General features: G+C 49.5%; 1 protein-coding gene across 1 annotated transcript in view; it reads right to left on the bottom strand.

The window, feature by feature from the left end:
• Positions 1–18,702, bottom strand: part of PLEKHH1 (pleckstrin homology, MyTH4 and FERM domain containing H1) — a 51,850-nt gene that overhangs the window by 18,703 nt on the left and 14,445 nt on the right. Inside the window, exons 3-9 of the mRNA XM_030855303.3 lie at positions 12,450–12,512; positions 11,342–11,491; positions 7,323–7,406; positions 4,798–4,879; positions 3,953–4,674; positions 1,792–1,870; positions 1,044–1,135 (exon numbers count right to left, since the gene is read on the bottom strand). Of these exons, the coding sequence (XP_030711163.2) occupies positions 1,044–1,135; positions 1,792–1,870; positions 3,953–4,674; positions 4,798–4,879; positions 7,323–7,406; positions 11,342–11,491; positions 12,450–12,512 (1,272 nt within the window). The remainder of the gene's footprint in view (positions 1–1,043; positions 1,136–1,791; positions 1,871–3,952; positions 4,675–4,797; positions 4,880–7,322; positions 7,407–11,341; positions 11,492–12,449; positions 12,513–18,702) is intronic.

Genomic DNA, 18,702 nt, shown 5'->3' with positions numbered 1-18,702 from the left:
TAAATACAAGTTGGTGTCGTAAGTCCAGGACACAGTGAATTATGGGCAAAGCTGTTTTCCTTAAGCACCAACAAATTCAGAATAAAAGGTTTCAGTAGGAAAAAAAAAAAAAGCAGACCAAAAAGTATACGAAAACATCATGTTGCAGCTATATCTGATTTTTGTTAAAAAATATGTAGAGATGTTATGGGAATACATATGGGAATATATGACATAATACATGAAAAGTTCTGGAAGGAGCCCCACTGGCCTCCGGGATAGACATGTGACAAGATGAGGAGGAGACGCAGAGCAGGCATTGGTTTAACCTTTAACTTTTTACTTTGCCCATAATCATACTGATTCACATTTTTGTAAATGCAGAATTTTTCTAATGAAAACCTAATAAAGATATTGAATCACTGTGTTGTGCACCAGGAACTAACATAGTGTTGTAGGTCAATTATACTTCAAAAACAAAGAAACAGACTCAGAGAAAAAGAGATCAGATTTGTGGTTACTGAGGTGGGGGAGGAGGGGGAATTGGATAAAGGTGGTCAAAAGGTACAAGCTTCTAGTTATAAGATCAATAAGTCCTAGGTATGTGATGCAGAATATGATAAATCTAACTAACGCTGCTGCATGTTAATACATGAAAGTTGTTACGAGTAAATCCTAAGAGTTCTCATCACAAGGAAAAGGTTTTTTTCTATTTCTTGAATTTTCTATCTATATGAGATGCTGGATGTTCACTAAACTTATTGTGGTAATCGTTTCATGATGTATGTAAGTCAAATCATTATACTGCACACCTTAAACTTATGCAGTGCTGTATGTGAATTATATCTCAATAAAATGGGAAGAAAAAAATAAAGAGTTTTTTAAAAAACCTAATAAAGATGAACAAAATAAATAGATATATGGGGGGCTGAGCACCCTGCCCAGAGTTACGTGTGCGCAGACGCCTGCCCCTGGAGACCCACGCCAGCCACTGCCTGCCGACACGGTGGTGGGGCAGTGGGTGCTGGGCGGGGACACCCCGTCCTCGGACAGCAGCTTCTTACCCCCTTCAAGGCTGTGTAGACCGGCACGGTGATGTTCTTGCAGACCAGGCCAGAGAAAGGCCCAGGGGATGCAAGGGCTGGAGGGCTTGAGGCTGGAGGGGCAGGAAAGAGGGATGAGACTCACTCAGGTGGCAAAAACCAGGAAGCGGGGTGGGGGAGGCAGAGACCTGAGCAGAGCGAGGAGGAGAGAGATCTGTGCAGACAGCATTCCCTGAAACAGCACTCCGGAGACAGACCGGGGACAGATCTCAGGACGAGGGCCAAGGTCTTCTGCAGCCCCACTCTTGCCAAGGTGAGTTACAAGCCGTGTGACTATGGGGCACTCGCGTCACTGTGGGGACTGGGCGGCCGGCGACTCAGGAGCCGCCCTCAGGTGGGGATGCGGCTCCTTCAGGGGGTTATCTAAATCAAGGCACCGGGGGCTCCTCGGCCATAGCCCTTGCACTGCAGAAGGGAAGCTGGTGCAGGTGGGCAGCCAGGCTGGAGCGCCCTGCCTCCAAAGTCCCTTCCAGCTCTGTAATTGGCTACAGCTCTGTTCCCGCCCACTCCCACCCACAGGCAGGTGATGAGCTGAACCTGTGCAGCTTCCCTCTCTCTCCAAGGGAGCCGGGGCCACGTGCTTTCACCTGAACCTCACCTGCTGTGGGAGGGAATGGGCTGCAGGTGACCTGGCCCTGGGTGTTTCTCCGAGTCTTCTCCTCCCCGCACGCCCACCCTGCCCACCACGGGCAGTTCACTTGGGACTCACCGCAGCAGGTGGCATTACTTCTAGCAGACACTTCGGACAGCCGCATGCCTGACGTGGCCACAGCGTAGATCCGGCTCTCCTGGAACGGGAGGTCACAAGGGGTCAGGGTTCACCACCCCCGTGTCCACACCGGCCTCTGGCTTTGGAGGCGGGCAGACCTGGGTCCACATCCACGCTTAGCCAGTGACCGGCGGGGGGATCTGGGACAAGTTAACATCATTTCTGGACCTAAGATGGGGGTAATAATACTCACCTTTCAGGCTGTTGTGACAATCAAATGAAACTATTAACATAAACAGCTAACACTGAGAGCACGGTCAGTGCCCTGCAGGCGATATTTATTCCCTCTCTTGCTGCCACCCCTCCCTTGGGGCAAGGAAGTTCAGGAGAAGAGGGAACTGGGATGTTTTCTCTGAATCTTCCCCATCTTACAGCCCTTGAAGTTGGGGGGTTGGTAACGAGGGCGTCCGAGCCCCATGGCAAGGATGTGCGTGCCCTTTTGTTTGGAAGCCAGTTGTTTGGAAACTGGGACACATTTTTTTCCTACAGTAACAATGTCACATCATGGTTAGGCTTCAGGCTCAAAGTCCTGGCTCACCCAGACCCCTGAACCCCGCCGTAGACGACACATCAATGCGAACTCCCACCCTCAACTCTTCCCTCGCCCCTCGGGGTCCCCTGGGTCTGAAGCAGGCCCACAGGCCTGGGAAGCTTTTCTTAGGTTTGGATCACTCCCAAACAACCCAGAGGCCCCACCTATCCTCCTCCATATCTCTTTTTCACTCAAGGTAAAGGGAAAACAAAGGCCTCTTCAGGTGAGAGGTGAGTCACAAGGACGGGGGAAGGCCTGCCCAGCTCGAGGAGGTAGCTGGGCTAGGCTGGGGCAGGAAGGAAGGTGGATGCTATCCGGGTCACCCCAGAGGGGAGCAGCAGTGCTGGGGCACCTGGGGGAGAGAGGGAGGGGCTGGCGAGGGCTGGGATGAGAGGCGGAGGTGACTGGAGGCAAGGGAAGGGAAGAGATGGGAGGCAGCAAGGAGGAATTTGGGGGGAGGGGCAGGCACTGGGCTGGGGCAGGGAATTCCGTGCTTATGTAGGGCAGATAAATTGGGTCCATGTGGTAAAATTAGCCATAAAAACGATTATTCCTGCCAGTAGTGGTAGTGGAATTCCACCATGGACAGGCCTCTAACTTCACAGAGAGAATGAGAAGTGTGAAGCTTGAGGGGTTTAGGTTCAACAAATGCAGGAGTGTTTTACAAAAGCTTATCTAATGCCTAACTCACATGGTTGTTTTGAGGATCAACAAAGGAACTCTAACTCAGCAAGTAAGTCCATCTGACTCCCTCAGACTGAGAAATGTCCTTCTCCCAATTCTCAGTCTTGATCTTCCCCACATGGCTACTGCCCAGCTGGTCCCACCTAAGAAGAGAGGTTGGGTTCTCGGGCCACTGTGGTTCCCTAAGGTAACAAGAGCGATCCTGTCTCGGGGACCGGAAGGACCTGAGCCCTCTTGCCACATCCCTTGCCGAATGCTCCCTCACTGCCTGCCTCTGCTTTAGGATTTCAGCACACCTGGATTTACAAGACAACAAGGAACAAGAGGAGGGATGATTCTGAAAGTGTTCCACCCTGGCCTGGCCCTTGTCGTTTCCAACAGCCTCTCCACGTGTTGTGAACCACTGCTGCAACTACTCACCAAATACGTATTAACACACTTAATCCTCAGGGCAACCCTCTAAAGCAGGTACTATTATCCCCATTTTACAGAGAGGGAAATTGAGGCACAGAGGTTTAGCAGCTTGCCCTGGCTCACACAGTTTGATCTTGGGACCTCCTGGTTTGACCCTGGGACCCGTGCTCTTAGCCACCACACTGTACCTCCACGGAGAGTCAGGAAGACTACACGAGAAAATGGGCACCGAGCCCCCAGCTTGGCTGTGGCCCGTGGTGAGCGCCTGCTCAGGAAACAGCCGGCCGCCGTCCAATCGGAAATCCTGGCTTCACCCCTTATGGGCGGAGTAGTCTGGACAGGCCCCGGGGTACCCACCGCCCAGAGGAGGTGAGGGTGACAGCCTTGTCCCATGCTCAGCACATGGCTGTGCCCCACAGCGTTCGCACCATCAGCCCGGCCCCTCTGTCCTGTCCCCAGGGGGCCTCTTACCCAGGATGGAAACCGGTGCAGGGGGGGTGTAGGTGGTTTGTTCCCCAAATCCACTTCCTCCATCTTCCCCGCTGGGGATTGCTCGTCCATCTCCATCTTCTCCGGTTCCTCCCGGAGCTCAGGGCCAGCCTCCACCTTGGGAAGGCTGGAGGAGTGGAGGGCTGAGAGTGTCCCAATCTCAATGCTCACCACGTGGTCGAAGTGCGCAGGGCCCGCCTGGGGCTGGCTGTGGTGCCGCTTGGCCAGCTGGATGCTGTCCCGGTGGGTGCTGGGAGCCCGCACCTTCGGCAGAGTCAGGCTGCAGCCGGGGCCGCCTTCCCTGGCAGAGGTCTTCGTCCTGGGGAGCGTCCCTCCCTGAGCAGTGACCAGGCCTTCACCCCAGGAAGCCAAACCATGCCTGGGGGTGCAAGGCTTCAGGCACAGCTGGCCAGGAGAGCCCTGTCCTCCCAGATGAAGTGGAAGGGTCTCGGCCTCTGATATTTCTCCAGGGTGGACCATACTGGAACTAGAATCCTCCAAGGGGCTTCCTGCTTTAGGAACAGAGTCCTTGCTCTGCAGAGCACCTGGAGAAGGTACGGGCATAGCTGCCTTCAGGGCACCCTGGGCCTGAGCACCACCGTCCTGCCCCACTGGCTGGGCTCCTGGTCCTGCAGGGACACAATCCTGCTCTGTGGTTCCCTGGGGGGCCACCAGCAGCTTCCCCGAAGGTGCCATCTGAAGAGCTGTGGTTGGGACAAAAATAGGCATGTTAAGAGCTCCCTCAATTCAGCCCCATGCACATGCGCACGCGCACACACACACACACACCCCACTCCCCCGACTCCCGCACATGCTGGCCCGCTTACCTTCTAGTGCACGTTGAAGGGCTCCCACCTGCTCCACCAGGTGCTGATTACAGCTTTTCAGGTGCTGATTCTCCATCTCAAGCTAGACAAAAAGAAAAATGAAGATTGAGAATAAATACTCAGCCCACACATTCAGACATATAATTCAAAATAAGATTAAAATCCTTCTTAACGATCATATCTACACAAAAGAACCCGTGGTGCCCCCCAGTCCACTGCCGACTCTCCTGGGAGCCCTGATCTCCTCCTTCTCTCTGCGCTACCTGGTTGTAGATGGGAAAGAATTCCATTTGGCGGCCCCTGTGCTTTCTTTTCTAGGTTTTTGGGGGTTTATTTTAATAAATTTTATTTATTTATTTTTGGCTACATTGGGTCTTCGTTGCTGTTCGCGGGCTTTCTCTAGTTGTGGCGAGCAGGGGCTACTCTTTGTTGCGGTGCATGGGCTTCTCATTGCAGTGGCTTCTCTTGTTGTGGAGCATGGGCTCTAGACACGCAGGCTTCAGTAGTTGTGGCATGTGGGCTCAGTAGTTGTGGCTCGCGGGCTCTAGAGTGCAGCCTCAGTAGTTGTGGTGCACGGGCTTAGTTGCTCCGCGGCACGTGCGATCTTCCCGGATCAGGGCTCGAACCCGTGTCCCCTGCATTGGGAGGTGGGTTCTTAACTACGGTGCCACCAGGGAAGTCCCCGTGTGATTGTTCTTGAAGTTTCTAATTGAATATAGTTTACATATATGTCTAGAGCAAGTCATATAAACAAGCATGATGTCCATGATCTGCAGAAGCATATTCCTTCCTCAGGGAGGCATAGCGTATCTTATGGCAAGGGGCAGGGATATATTACCCTTCTACTGGAAAGGAGTCGGGAACAATATACAACCTATAAAAATTACTTTTATCACAGTAGCAACTTGCTTGTATTTTTTTTTGTCTCAGTTTACTAATTGGTAAATTGAAGATGGCAGTAATCATTCCACAAAGTTGTCATTGAGAGTAAATCAGTATCTATGTTTAAAATGCCTGCCTTAGAACTCGATGCATTGCAAGCGTTTAACAAATATTGGTTAATTACATTCTTCTTTTCCAATTACTCTAATGATTTTTATCCTGAGCTCTAGGACCCAGATTTTTCATTGTTTGATGTTTTATTCTCACCATATCATTTCACTATGTCATAATCCACAGGCTCTTAATTCCTCGTTATCTTCCCTGACAAAACATACTTTTTTTTCTTGTTTCAACCTGATAAAAGTAACTTTGACCTCTTATTCACCTAGGAGCAAAAAATAACTGTTCTTAAAAAAAAATAAAAATAAAAAATAAATTAAATAAAATAAAAAAGGGCTTTCCTGGTGGCGCAGTGGTTGAGAGTCCGCCTGCCGATGCAGGGGACATGGGTTCGTGCCCCGGTCCAGGAAGATCCCACATGCCGCGAAGCGGCTGGGTCTGTGAGCCATGGCCGCTGAGCCTGCGCATCCGGAGCTTGTGCTCCGCAAAGGGAGAGGCCACAACAGTGAGAGGCCCGTGTACCGCAAAACAAACAAACAAACAAAAACAAACAAACAAAAAAAACCTGTTCTTCCATTGTCTCCAGCCGATATGCCAGGTCCTGTTAATAGGCTGTCTAGTACCCATTCTCATTGGAAAGCCAACACACTTTCATTGAGCTTTCAGCAAGAGATCAGGGCTGTGGAAGATGCAGGTTATAGGCATCAGCTCTGTCCCCAAGGGCTTGTAGTCTAGCAGGTGACCTGAGATGTGTGTCCACAGAAAGGACAGGAGGCAAAATGAGCCGCTACCCCCTGCAGGTGTGAGCCACTTGTGTCAGGAGTGAGTGTTCACCCTTCTCCAAACTTCAATTCCCCTTCCTTCTGTTTAGAAAGAGGTTGTTTTTTGGTTTTTTGCTAGCAGCGCTGTAGCTTCTAGTCCTGAGTTTCCTAAATAAAGCTGCAGCAAGTGATGAGCTACGAAAACGGATGGACAGAGGTGGAAAGGAGAATAGAGGTTACCAGGGACTGGGGGGAGAGACAATGGGGAGTTAGTGTTCAATGGGGATGGAGTTTGTTTGGGGTGGGAAAAGTTTTGGAGGTAGTGGTGATGGGTACACAACACTGTGAATGTACTTAATGCCACTGCATTGTACACTTCAAAAACAGCTCAAATGGTATATTTTATGTATATTTGAGCACCAAAAAAAAAAAAAAGTTAAAAAGAATGGAGAGGACAGAGGGTGGATGGTAAGGACTGTGTGTGCTTCTCAGAAGGAAACTGATGGGACTCCTCAGAAGTGAGACTCATTCCTTCTCCCCAGACACAAAGCAAACCAGGAGCTCTAGGGAAACCCAGCTCTGACAACAGGAAGGGAAAAGTGAAGTGAAGTGTCTCAGTGTTTAAGCTGAATGAGAGACAAGCGGTTAACAAAATGAAAAGCAGGCAAGGCCCCAGAAACAGATAGAGGCAGAAAAACGCAGAGGGACAGGCGCAACCCCACGCAGGTCCTCGCAGGCTTCCCAAGATAAGCTCTCACTCACCTCTGCTAACTTCAGGGTCACCCATTCCTTGATCTTTGCAGCTTTTTCTTGAACGATTTTTGCTTCCTCAGTTCTCATCTTCTTCTGCAAGAGAGAGAGGGCCTTTAGTTCGTCACGGTGGTCACCGTTTTAGTGAATAATTGGAGGTGGGAGGCCCTGAGAAGAAATATTAAGGGACTGGATGGAGGTTGGCCGATAGGAAAAAATACATTCATTTATGAATTCTTAGAAAATATTCTTAAAGTGGGAAAGGCCTTCCTAAGCATAATACAAATCCCAAATAGCCATGAAAGAAAAGACTAATAAATCTATATCATCTCTATAAATTACTATATGACCAAAAAAAAAAAAAAAGATGCCCTTAAACAAAATGAAAAGACCAATTGGGAGATGATTTGCAACACAAATGACTTACATACAAAAGGGATAATTTGACGTGAACAAACCAATAAATATATGCAAAAGATATAAATAGGAAATCAACAGCAAATAAAGGGAAAGAAACCCATGAAAAGCTGTGCAATCTTTATTATTATTTTTAAAATGCAAATAAAAGTGACACATCATTTTCCTCTACCAGACTAACACAATTTAAAAGTTTGATATAACCCTAAATTGTCAAGGGTGTTGGAAAACAGCCCACCTCATACAAATTGGCAAAGCCTTTTTGGGGAAAAACTTGATAATATTTGTCAACATTTTAAATGTCCATACCACTGAGCTAACAAACCCACTGCTTAGGAATCGTTGATTGCATTATTATTTGATAAAGCAACAAAAACAAAAAAACTCAAAACTGGAAATAACCTAAGAGTCCACAAATAAGGGCTTGGCTAAATAAACAAAATGAAAATGGAACACTGCTCTGATATACAGGAAATGGTCACAATGAACAGTGGTTAGTGGTGAGGAATGAAAATGAAGGATGGGGATGGAGGAAAAATGTCATTTTATACCCTTTTGGTCTTTTTGTATTTTTTACTATAAGCATGTATTACCTTTACAGTTAAAAAATAAAGGTAAATTAGCACATGAGTACAACTCCCTCAAAACAATCAACAGTATACAGTGATCCCTCGGTATCTACAGGGATATTGGTTTCAGGACGCCCAGCAGATACCAAGATCTGCAGATGCTCAAGTTCATTATATTGATATAACGGGGTGAAGCACAGTCGGCCCTCCCTATTGGTGGGTTCGGCATCTGCAGATTCCACCAACCGCGGACCTAATTCTGCGGATATGGAGGGCTGACTGTCCTATGCCCTTTTATATAATGGACCTGAGCATCCACGGATCTCGGTATCTGTGGGGTGTCCTGGAACCAATCCCCTGTGGATACCGAGCGACCGCTGTAAAATGACTCAAAAGCGAGGTTTGTATCTAAAGAATAGCAGCCTAGGAGAAAACAAAATACAGGCTTTGGGGATTTGGCTCTGCCTCTGAGGCTTATTTGCTGTGGGGCACTGGGAAGGCCACATCAGCCTCTGGTGATGGCATCTCTAAAATGGGCGAAGATACATGTCCCCTCTGGACCATCTTGAGGATGAAGGGACAGAAAGTGCACCGCACAGTGCCTGAGGCACAGGTAATCAACAAGTTCTAGAACGAGTACTAGTTCCCTGCTCTAAAAGGCATGGAGGGACTTTGCTGGTGGCAGAGTGGTTAAGAATCCGCCTGCCAATGCAGGGGACATGGGTTCCAGACCTGGTCCAGGAAGATTCCCACATGCCGTGGAGCAACTATGCCCGTGCACCGCAACTACTGAGCCTGTGCTCTAGAGCCTGCAAGCCACAACTATTGAGGCCGCATGCCACAACTACTGAAGCCTGTGCGCCTAGAGCCCGTGCTCCGCAACAGGAGAGGCCACCACAATGAGAAGCCTGTGCACCGCAACAAAGAGTAGCCCCCGCTCGCTGCAACTAGAGAAAGCCCGCCCGCAGCAACAAAGACCCAAGGCAGCCATAAATAAATAAATAAATTTGTTCAAAAATAAATAAGTAAAAAGCATGGAGACAACTGGTGTACTCTCAGTTGTTTAGAGACCAGCAGTAACGACTTTGGTTACACTTCTAGGGAAAAACTGCCTCGAAGTTGTAAGATGATGGACATGAGCTCCCAACAAGGGAGTCTGTGGAAATGAGATGGGCATATGGAAATGTCTGACTCAGTATTTGAGAGCTGGCGAACCGGTAAGGTTATCTAGGGGTTTGCAGACGGGCCACAGGCCAAATCCCGCCTTCCACCTGGTCCCTCCCTGAACAGCCCTGCCCATTCATTTCTGTATTGTCTAAGGCCACTTCCAGGCTACAGCAGCAGAGTTGGCTAGCTGCAACAGAGACCACGTGGCCTGCAAAGCCAAAAATATTTACTACCTGGACCTTCGCAAAAACAGTCTGCTGACCCCTGACCTAGTTTGATACCCTGATATTTATGTGGCTGTGGAAACTGAAGCCCAGAGGGTGAAATGACTTGCCTCTGTCAGTTTGTGCCACGGCTGGGGCTAAAACCAGGTCTACTGACTTGCAAAACAGCATTCTCTCTCTTCTGATCTGGACCTATTATTATTGTAAAATGATTTTTTTTCCTGACCTAAGTAAGCTTTAGCAGGAATCATTTTGCCCACCAATACCCAGGTGCTGCCACTTCTAACTATGAACCACTCAACAGAGAAGATAGGTATCTAATATCAATGGGAGGGCTTCCCTGGTGGCGCAGTGGTTAAGAATCCGCCTGCCAATGCAGGCGACACGGGTTTGAGCCCTGGTCCAGGAAGATCCCACGTGCCATGGAGCAACTAAGCCCGTGCACCACAACGGCTGAGGCTGTGCTCTAGAGTCTGCGAGCCACAGCGACTGAGCCTGCAGGCCTAGAGCCCCTGCTCTGCAACAAGAGAAGCCACTGCAATGAGAAGCCCGCACACCACAACGAAGGGTAGCCCCCACTTGCTGCAACTAGAGGAAGCCCACGTGCAGCAACGAAGACCCAATGCAGCCAAAACTAAAAATAAATTAATTAAAAATAAAATAAAATCAATAGGAAATTGATGAGAGATTCCATGTGTCAACATTCTATTGATATTTTCCCATGATTTTTCAGGAACACATGGTGCCCCACACATTGTGGGAGGTACGTCCCACAAAGGAAATGTTCAGGGACTGTTGATGAATGATTACGAATGTGCCTATGATAGTGGGAAGGCACCAGCAGGATTAGCTGGGACCTCCATGGAGAGTACACATGTGGAAAATTGCAAGTTGGCCATGCTGTGAGGTTTTCTGTTGGAAACAATGGAGCTCTGGCACCAGGGAAAAGCTGGGTAGGTAAGACCAATGGCAGAGGGAAGGGACAGAATTAGGATGAAGTTAATGGGATTGTGAAGGGGAAGCTGGGCCTAGGGGACTGGCAGGGGGGTGTTCCAGATGTCCTCTCCAGAACAAAGATGCTGACTGTGGCTGGAATACTGGGCAGTGGCCTCTCCTGGGCTCCTATGCGCTTTTCAGAGGAGGTGGCAACTTTGGTCTCTGTCTACTCAGGTTCATTGAGAAACTTTGGCTGGGCAGTTGGCCAAGGCTGATGGTCCAGCTCTGTGCTGCTCTGCTACTATGTGTCCCACAGGTTGGCAGGGCACAAGACCAGGGTGGAAAAGGAAAAGCTCTCCTTACCAAACACCGACCTCAGGTCTGATACTGTACCCAGGTTCCCTGAGTTCATTCTGCCGACAGCCCTATGACGTACTACAACCCCCATTTTACAGATGCGTAAAACGAGAATCAGCGACTTAAGTAATTTGCTCACTGGTGCTAAAGGGGGGTTCAACCCAGATGAGTCAGCCTCCAAGGTCCCTTTCCCACCATATCCCCATGCCTGGCTCTTCACGCACCTTCCAATACATCTCCACGAGAAAGAACAGTCTCGTGAGGGAGAGAGTCCCCACCACCGGCGGCCCAAGCAGAGGGGCTCTGCTCAAGGAGCCGTGGGCAGCTGGTGCAGGTGCTGCAGGGGGGCACTGGCACTTACCTGCTTCTCCAACTGTGCCTCCAGCCGGCCGATGAGTTCGTCTTTGCCCTGCATGGCGTTCAGCAATTCTTGGTACTTCCGGTGCAGGCTGCCTGCTGAGTCCACATTCTTCAGATTGGACAATTTCACCTTCTCTTCCATCACACCCACCTGAAAAGTACCAATTGTCTCATAGGGTTGGGGTACGGTGTGTGAAATGGCCTCCAGCATGGGATGGGATGGGATGGGATGGGATGGGATGGGATGGGATGGGATGGGATGGGATGGGATGGGATGCTTCCTGATGCCCCCATCTGTGACTCTCAGGCAGAGCCCATACCCAGGGCAGTTGGGGCCAATTAATTCAATGACCACTTATTAAGCCTCATCTGGGCAAAAGAAGGAATTGACAAGGAAGGAATAGCAGGGTGTAGGGCCATCTAACTCTGGGGGCCCCAGTAGGGACAAGCTGGGCAGGTCAAACAGCCCTGGAGAGGAGATGCTCCAGCTTCACTGTGGCAGAGACATATGCTGCCCACTGAATGTCCGTGAACTTCCCGATACTTTCCAGCGCTCTTGGAGTTAGATGGCCATGGAATTCACTGCAGCCAATGGGCCTGAGTGGAATGACGCAGTCATTTCTGGGCTGAAGTATTTAAGAGCTGGCGCACAAGGACCCAGCTCTCTTTCCCTGCCACGGCAACCAAGGAGGCTGCATGTTCTAGCTGGTTCCGCTGGAAGATGGGCAGCTCCATTACCTTGGACCCCTGAATCACCGTGCGAAGCAGAATCCCTGGCTTACCCTCAATGGAGAGGTACCATGAGTGAGAACTAAATGTGATCAACTGCAGACACATCAGACTTCATTGGTTACTCAGCATAACCTAGCCTATTTGGACGAAGCCACTCACCTGCTCACTGCACTGACCCTTACCCAAAGATTCCTTCATGCCCACAGAAAGCCCCAGGCACCTTCATTTGTTCAGAAGGTCTAACGCATGACTGCTGGTTTTCCTCGTCCCTGTAAGAGGCTTATCGGTGTGACGTGTCCATGTGTGACCATGGAAAGGGTCAGGAAAGGCCAATGGTCATTTCCGCTGCACACTCCTGCCATCCCCTCCCCGGTTACCTGGGTCTCCGCGTCCTCTGCTCTCTGCTCTGCCTCCAGCAGCCTCTGCTCCAGCTCCTGCATCTGCTCAACCAGAGAGGAAGGGGAGATCTAGGTGCAGTGTCCCTACTGTGAACATGGCATCAAGGCAATGCATGTGAATTGTGCAGATGCTACACGCAGGCCAGGCTCAAACTGCCCATCTCGAGGGGCTCAAGGATGTCAGGGTAAAGATTGCCATGGCAGCCCTCGGCTCCCTTATCCTGAATTTCTTGGGCAGGTGAAGAGCCTAGAGCTGCTGTCCTCTCTCCTGAGTGAGGAAAAGCCTAGGTCTTTCTCCCTGTGTAGGGCACCCGGGGAGCCGGGGCAGTACCACCATCATTCTTCCTGAGGCATCCTCACCCTCACTGTTGTTTTCAGGCTCCTCTCCCAGATCTCCCTCTCCTCTCAGCACTGGGCTGCAGGCAGTGCCCTGCCACGTGCCTGGCATGGAACGTGCTCCCATGTGAGCCCCCATCATGTCGGATATTCCTTCCTCCTCCAGAATGGCTCCCTGGCTGGGGACAAATACTTCCTTCCCTTCTTTCAAGGATGCCTCTGACTGCAAATGGCATTCACAGGTATCACCTTATTTGACTTCTTTAATCTTAAGCACATTAAAAAAAAATTCTATCTAGCTACCAGCCTGGAATCGCATGCCAACTGGCCATGCCAACTGGCCCAAGAAAAGGGACCAATGTTCTCATACACAGAGCCTCATCAGGGACCAGATCTAAGGTGAAGCCTAAGGAGCAGCTCACCAGCCCACGGCCCACACGGCATCTCTGCAGCTTCGTGAGCTCACAGCCCGTTGAGTGAAGTGTGAGCTGGATTTCAGCTCCTACCCTCCCCCTGGTCAGGGCTCAGAGTGCACTGCCAAAACCTTACACCATCACACAAAAGTCCTGCGGAAGCAGAGCAAAGTCATACATTCCACTCTCCTACCAAATGCCATGGGCCACAGCCTAGTCAGGCAACTGCTTCCTTCCCCGCCCTGCCTTGCCCCAGGGCAACAGGTATGCAGGAAAAATACACTAGAGGCATAACCTCCCAGCCTTGTCCTCCGTGAGGCTGTACAGGCCTTGCTTCCCAAGCTCCAGTCCAGCCCTCGCCCACCTTATCTCTGCAGATTTGGCCTTTTCTCTGGCTACTCAACCTCTCCCTTTGGCCCGGACCCTGGCTTGATATTTACCAGTGAACTGAGCAATTAATTTTTTCTCTTTCCCAACCTCTCATCTGCTCAGCTGAAATGCTGCTTTCCCTCCTTGATTAAAAGATGAAAGAGAAGGAGCCCTCCAGCCTGTTGCTGGACAGTGAAAGGAGGGTTACCTGGGAGCAGTTCATGTTTGAGAACCTGGGGAAACTCTGTTCTCAGGGCTGCCTTCCCTCATCCGTTTTTTTCCTCCTTGGGGTTGGGGAGAGACAGATGTTTTCAGTACACAGTCCCTCTGAAAGGACTGAGGATCCCAAATAAAACTCAAGATTTACAACCCATGTGACAAAAATGCCCCCTGGGCTCCCAATAGACAGGACCATCTTTGACAGGCATTCCTGTACTCAGGCTTTTTTGCGGTACACGGGCCTCTCACTGTTGTGGGCTCTCCCGTTGCGGAGCACAGGCTCCGGACGCGCAGGCTCAGCGGCCATGGCTCATGGGCCCAGCCGTTCTGCGGCATGTGGGATCTTCCCGGACCGGGGCACGAACCCGTGTCCCCTGCATTGGCAGGCGGATTCTCAACTACTGAGCCACCAAGGAAGCCCTATGATGGAACCTCTTGACTCAAGCCTGAGAGAGTGGGTTGGTTCTGGCCAGACTCAGGCGTCAATTACAGCCAGATGGCCTTTCCAAGATCACACAGTCCTTCGCCCTTTGTAGCTATGGGGGAGGTAACAGCATAGAATAAACCAATATTATGGTTATAGGGGTGGCTTCCTAGCACACAAAAAAATTCTACTTGGTGGCGGGGTTGGGGGGAGTGGTTGACACATAACCCATGACCAGGTTAGTACTATATAACCCTTCCCCCTTGGGCACCAGACTCGACTCTCTCCCCCCGGAGCGAATCAGGTTCTCTCTCCCCAGGAATCTGAAATGTGGGATTAAGAGGCCAGAGATAGGGCTTCCCTGGTGGTGCAGTGGTTGAGAGTCCGCCTGCCGATGCAGCGGACACGGGTTCGTGTCCCGGTCCGGGAAGATCCCACATGCCGTGGAACGGCTGGGCCCGTGAGCCATGGCCGCTGAGCCTGCGCGTCCGGAGCCTGTGCTCCACAACGGGAGAGGCCACAACAGTGAGAGACCCGTGTACCGCAAAAGAAAAAAAAAAAAAAAAAAAAGAGGCCAGAGATGAGAGCCAGGGGGCTGCACCAGAGAACGTGCACAAACTTTACCAAGTCCTGATTATTAGATAGGTTCTTCAGTTCTCTGAGATGTCCCAGGCTCCTCCTAATAAATTCCCTGTTTGCTTAAGCTGGCCAGAGCTGGTGTCTCTGCCCTCATCAGAAACACCCCTAACTAATACAATTACTGGGAGCATTTAATTTTTAAGAATACAATGAAATACTGAATGGGAAGGCTTTGGATTCTTGACAAGTTTCCTAGATTAACCTTCATTAATTTACTTATTTTTAACTCTTTATTTTATATTGGGGTATAGCCGATTAACAATGTTGTGATAGTTTCGGGTGCACAGCAAAGCAACTCAGCCGTACATACACAGGTATCCATTCTCCCCCAAACTCCCCTCCCATCCAGGCTGCCACATAACATTGTGCAGAGTTCCTTGTGCTCTACAGTAGGTCCTTGTTAGAGATTAACCTTCATTTAGATCTGACATCTGCTCTGTAGCTGAGAACACATATGATTTCCATAGGAAACGATCATTCATATTCGTGACTTTACAGATGGAGAAACCAAGGTAGAGGGATGAATAGAATGTATTTGAGTCCTACCTCCCACTTGGGCATTTCCATTTGTGTCAAGAGTGATCAATAACACTGGTCAGAGGCAGAAATCACTCTGTCACTGACAACGTGGTGAGTATTTTATGCCCCCAAGATCTTAATATTAGACATATTTTAAGGTATGCTATCAGCGAAGCAGATGGAAAGGAAAGCGCCCCTCGGAGCCTAGGGTCTCCTCCCAGTCTTGGCCCAACAGACACCTGGTCCTCCTTGCTGCCGACCCTCCAGCCATTCTTATCTTCCGGGCAAGGACACTCGAGATTCAAAGCGTTCTGTATTCACCTTTATGCTAGAGTATTCTCTTTTCTCTAAAGTGAATTTCTGAACATTAAAACTATTTGGAACATCTGGAAGTTTTTTAAAAGAGAAGAGTACAGTGACCATCTATGTATCCATCACTGTGCTCCAACAATTACCAACATCCTGCCACCCTTGTTTGAAGAGAATATCTTTAACATCATGTTTCCCTCTGTTTTTATGAAAACACGTTTTCTTCATTGCCACTGGAACACTCCCAGGGGTGTCTATGCCGGAATATCATGTTTGGGGTTTTCAAACTCTTCTTTTAACCCCAGCATCAACACTTCTCATGACGGCAGATCATTCCTTATGCTCACTTAGAGGGCCACACCCGGCCCTCTGAAAAGCTGAGCTACTCGCAGGCCCCCCTCATTTGGGTTCTGTTTCTCCTTTCAGAGGGTTCCCTGGGACCGTGTCCTCAGCTATCCTTTTAGTTTGTGGGTCTGGCTGACACACCAGCCAAGGCGGTGTCAGGTTTGGGCAGCTGACTTTTAGGCAGGATCGACTTTCACCAGCCGCAACTTAACCTGAGACTCGTAAGCCACCCTAGAACAGGCTGCAGCGACCTGATGAAATGCACTGGGCACCAGCCTGGTATTTAATCCCCATGTCCACAGCTCCTTGTTACACGCGGTGACGCTGTGAAATACTGGCCCCAAAGGCAGCAGGCACCCTCTTGCGCACCCAGCACAGACCTGCGTGCTGAGTGGTGGTTGAGCCCAGAGCCACGCCAGGCTGGGTCTCAGCTATCCCTCTGCAAAGGGTTCAACATTCTTACCACTGCTTTGCACCGGCTGGAGAGAATGGTACAGGTAAGCCTAAGGCTCTGGAGCCCGCCTGGCTCCACCCCAGTGTGGCTTTAGATAAATTCTTAACCTCTCTTTGCCTCAGTTTCCTCACCACCTCCTAGTATCCACCTCCTAGGACTGCTGTGAAGATCACAGGAGATGCCTCATGTCGAGCTCACGTGCTCAACCTGGCACTTACTGAGCAGTTCGCAGCTATAAGCCACTTGTTGGATTTTCATATACAAAGGTGGCACTTAGGATCAGGGTCAGCTTGCCGGGACAGTCCAGTGGTCACCTGTCATCCAGAATAAATAGTCATAGAGCCTTCTTTTCTCTCTCCAAAGCGTCCCGGTTTAGATGATAAATTACCCGGCCATCCTACTTATGATCCATCTGCAGAAAGAATGGCTTTAAGTCAGAGGTTGCCAACTATTAGCCTACAGAGCATCACGTAAGACCTACAGTGCTGTGGGCATTGTGGCGACACAGATATAACTAAACAAGGCCACTTGCTATGTGTCCAGCACTGGTTAAAGCACTTTAGGTGTATCAACTCATTTAATCTTCAACCCAATCCTAGAAGGCAGGTCCTATTATTATCCCTGTTGTACAGATAAGGAAACTGACGCAGAGGGGTTAGGTAACTTGCCTAACGTCACACAGCTAGGAGGCGGAGCCGGGATTCAAACTCAGGAGGACTGGCTCCGGAGTCTATTATACTCTTAGCCACCGTGCCCCTCACATCCAAATCTCACGTCCCGTAAAAACCCAGACTCCACGTGCAATCCCCGATTTCCAGCTTCTCCGGAAAACTCAGGAGATCTGCACACACTAGGATTACCTTTTCTCATGGCAATACCTGACTTCCTCCTCAAGCGGTAGCACACTGCCCCGAATCCTCACTCATGTAAGTTTAGTTACCTGCAGGCCTTTGAGACTGCAACCCACAGTTTTAGCCGTTAAATGGTTCTAACTCTGTTGTAATCAAAGACAATGATTCTCAACTTTTTGTTTTTTTAGTATCAAATCTTTTGTTCAACTGAAATCATATGCTCATTCCCAAGATAAAACTGGGGGGCCGCCCTGCTGTCTGAGTGCAGAAGAGGCAGGAAAGAAAGGACTCCAAGTCTTGTCTGTGGGTCCACTGCTCCCCACCCCCCCACCCAGAACCCCCTCTGAGGCTCAAAGGGCTCAAGGCGTCCACTAGAAGGACAGGTGAATGAGCCCAGGGACATGGCCAGGGCAGGAGTTCTGCACCCTCAGGGGCGTAAGGATTCACATGGAGCTTGTTACAGACTCCTGGGCCTTGACTATAGAGGTTTTTATTTAGCAGGTCTGAGGCATGGCCCAGGAATGTGCTTGAAAAGAATATCCCAGGTGATCCTGATGCAGGTGGTCTACAGACCACACTCTGAAAAACACTAGATTGGCCGCTGAACACAAAGCAAGCACCCCAGGGCAGAGCCCCTATTGGCACAGGATCCTTCTCGAATGGCTTTATAGGAGTACAAAGCTCTAGCAAGACTATGGTTCCTGAGAAATACTATAGTGGGCCTTATTTAAAATGGGGGTTAGGAGAATAAAAAAATTTCTCTACACGCACGCACGTATGCACTGATACACAGCGAATAAAAGTTCTAGAAGGCATCTACTCCCAAAGCAAATCGGATCCATCAGCAAGGAGATCTTCTAAGGCTGATTCTGTGATGACTTTATGCAGATTTTATTTCCAACTAGTCATGACAGCCCTAGTATCCTCCTTTTATAGTACCTGGCCTTTTCACAAATTCTGAGGTATTTAAGGATATCTTTTTCTGGGCCTTGTGTTCTATCAGCACGTTGTGACGCTGGTGTCTAAACTGAATCACCGCCTCTGTATAATCCGTGGTCAGAGCGGGGAGAAGCAATAGTCATTGTTCCTTTGTTTAAGGGACTGAACTGAACCATTTATACAAAGGAAAGTCCTGAAGCACAAATTTTTGGTATATAAATACAAAACTGAGTTACTGTATTTCAAAACATTGGTTGGAGAAACTAGTAAGGGATTCTAGAAAAAGAGGAAGTGCACACAGTCCCACCGGAACAGGCTTCGGGAAGAGGTGCCTCAGGGAAAACTATTCAAGCTCAAAAATGACGGATGTTTTATTACGTAATGTCTTCTCTTTAATAGATGCACTCAAATCCCT

This window comes from Globicephala melas, chromosome 2 (genome assembly GCF_963455315.2).
Source record: "Globicephala melas chromosome 2, mGloMel1.2, whole genome shotgun sequence".
Classification (NCBI taxonomy): domain Eukaryota; kingdom Metazoa; phylum Chordata; class Mammalia; order Artiodactyla; family Delphinidae; genus Globicephala; species Globicephala melas.
The sequence above is the reverse complement of the archived record's forward strand: the minus strand, read 5'-3'. Positions and strand labels throughout refer to the sequence as shown.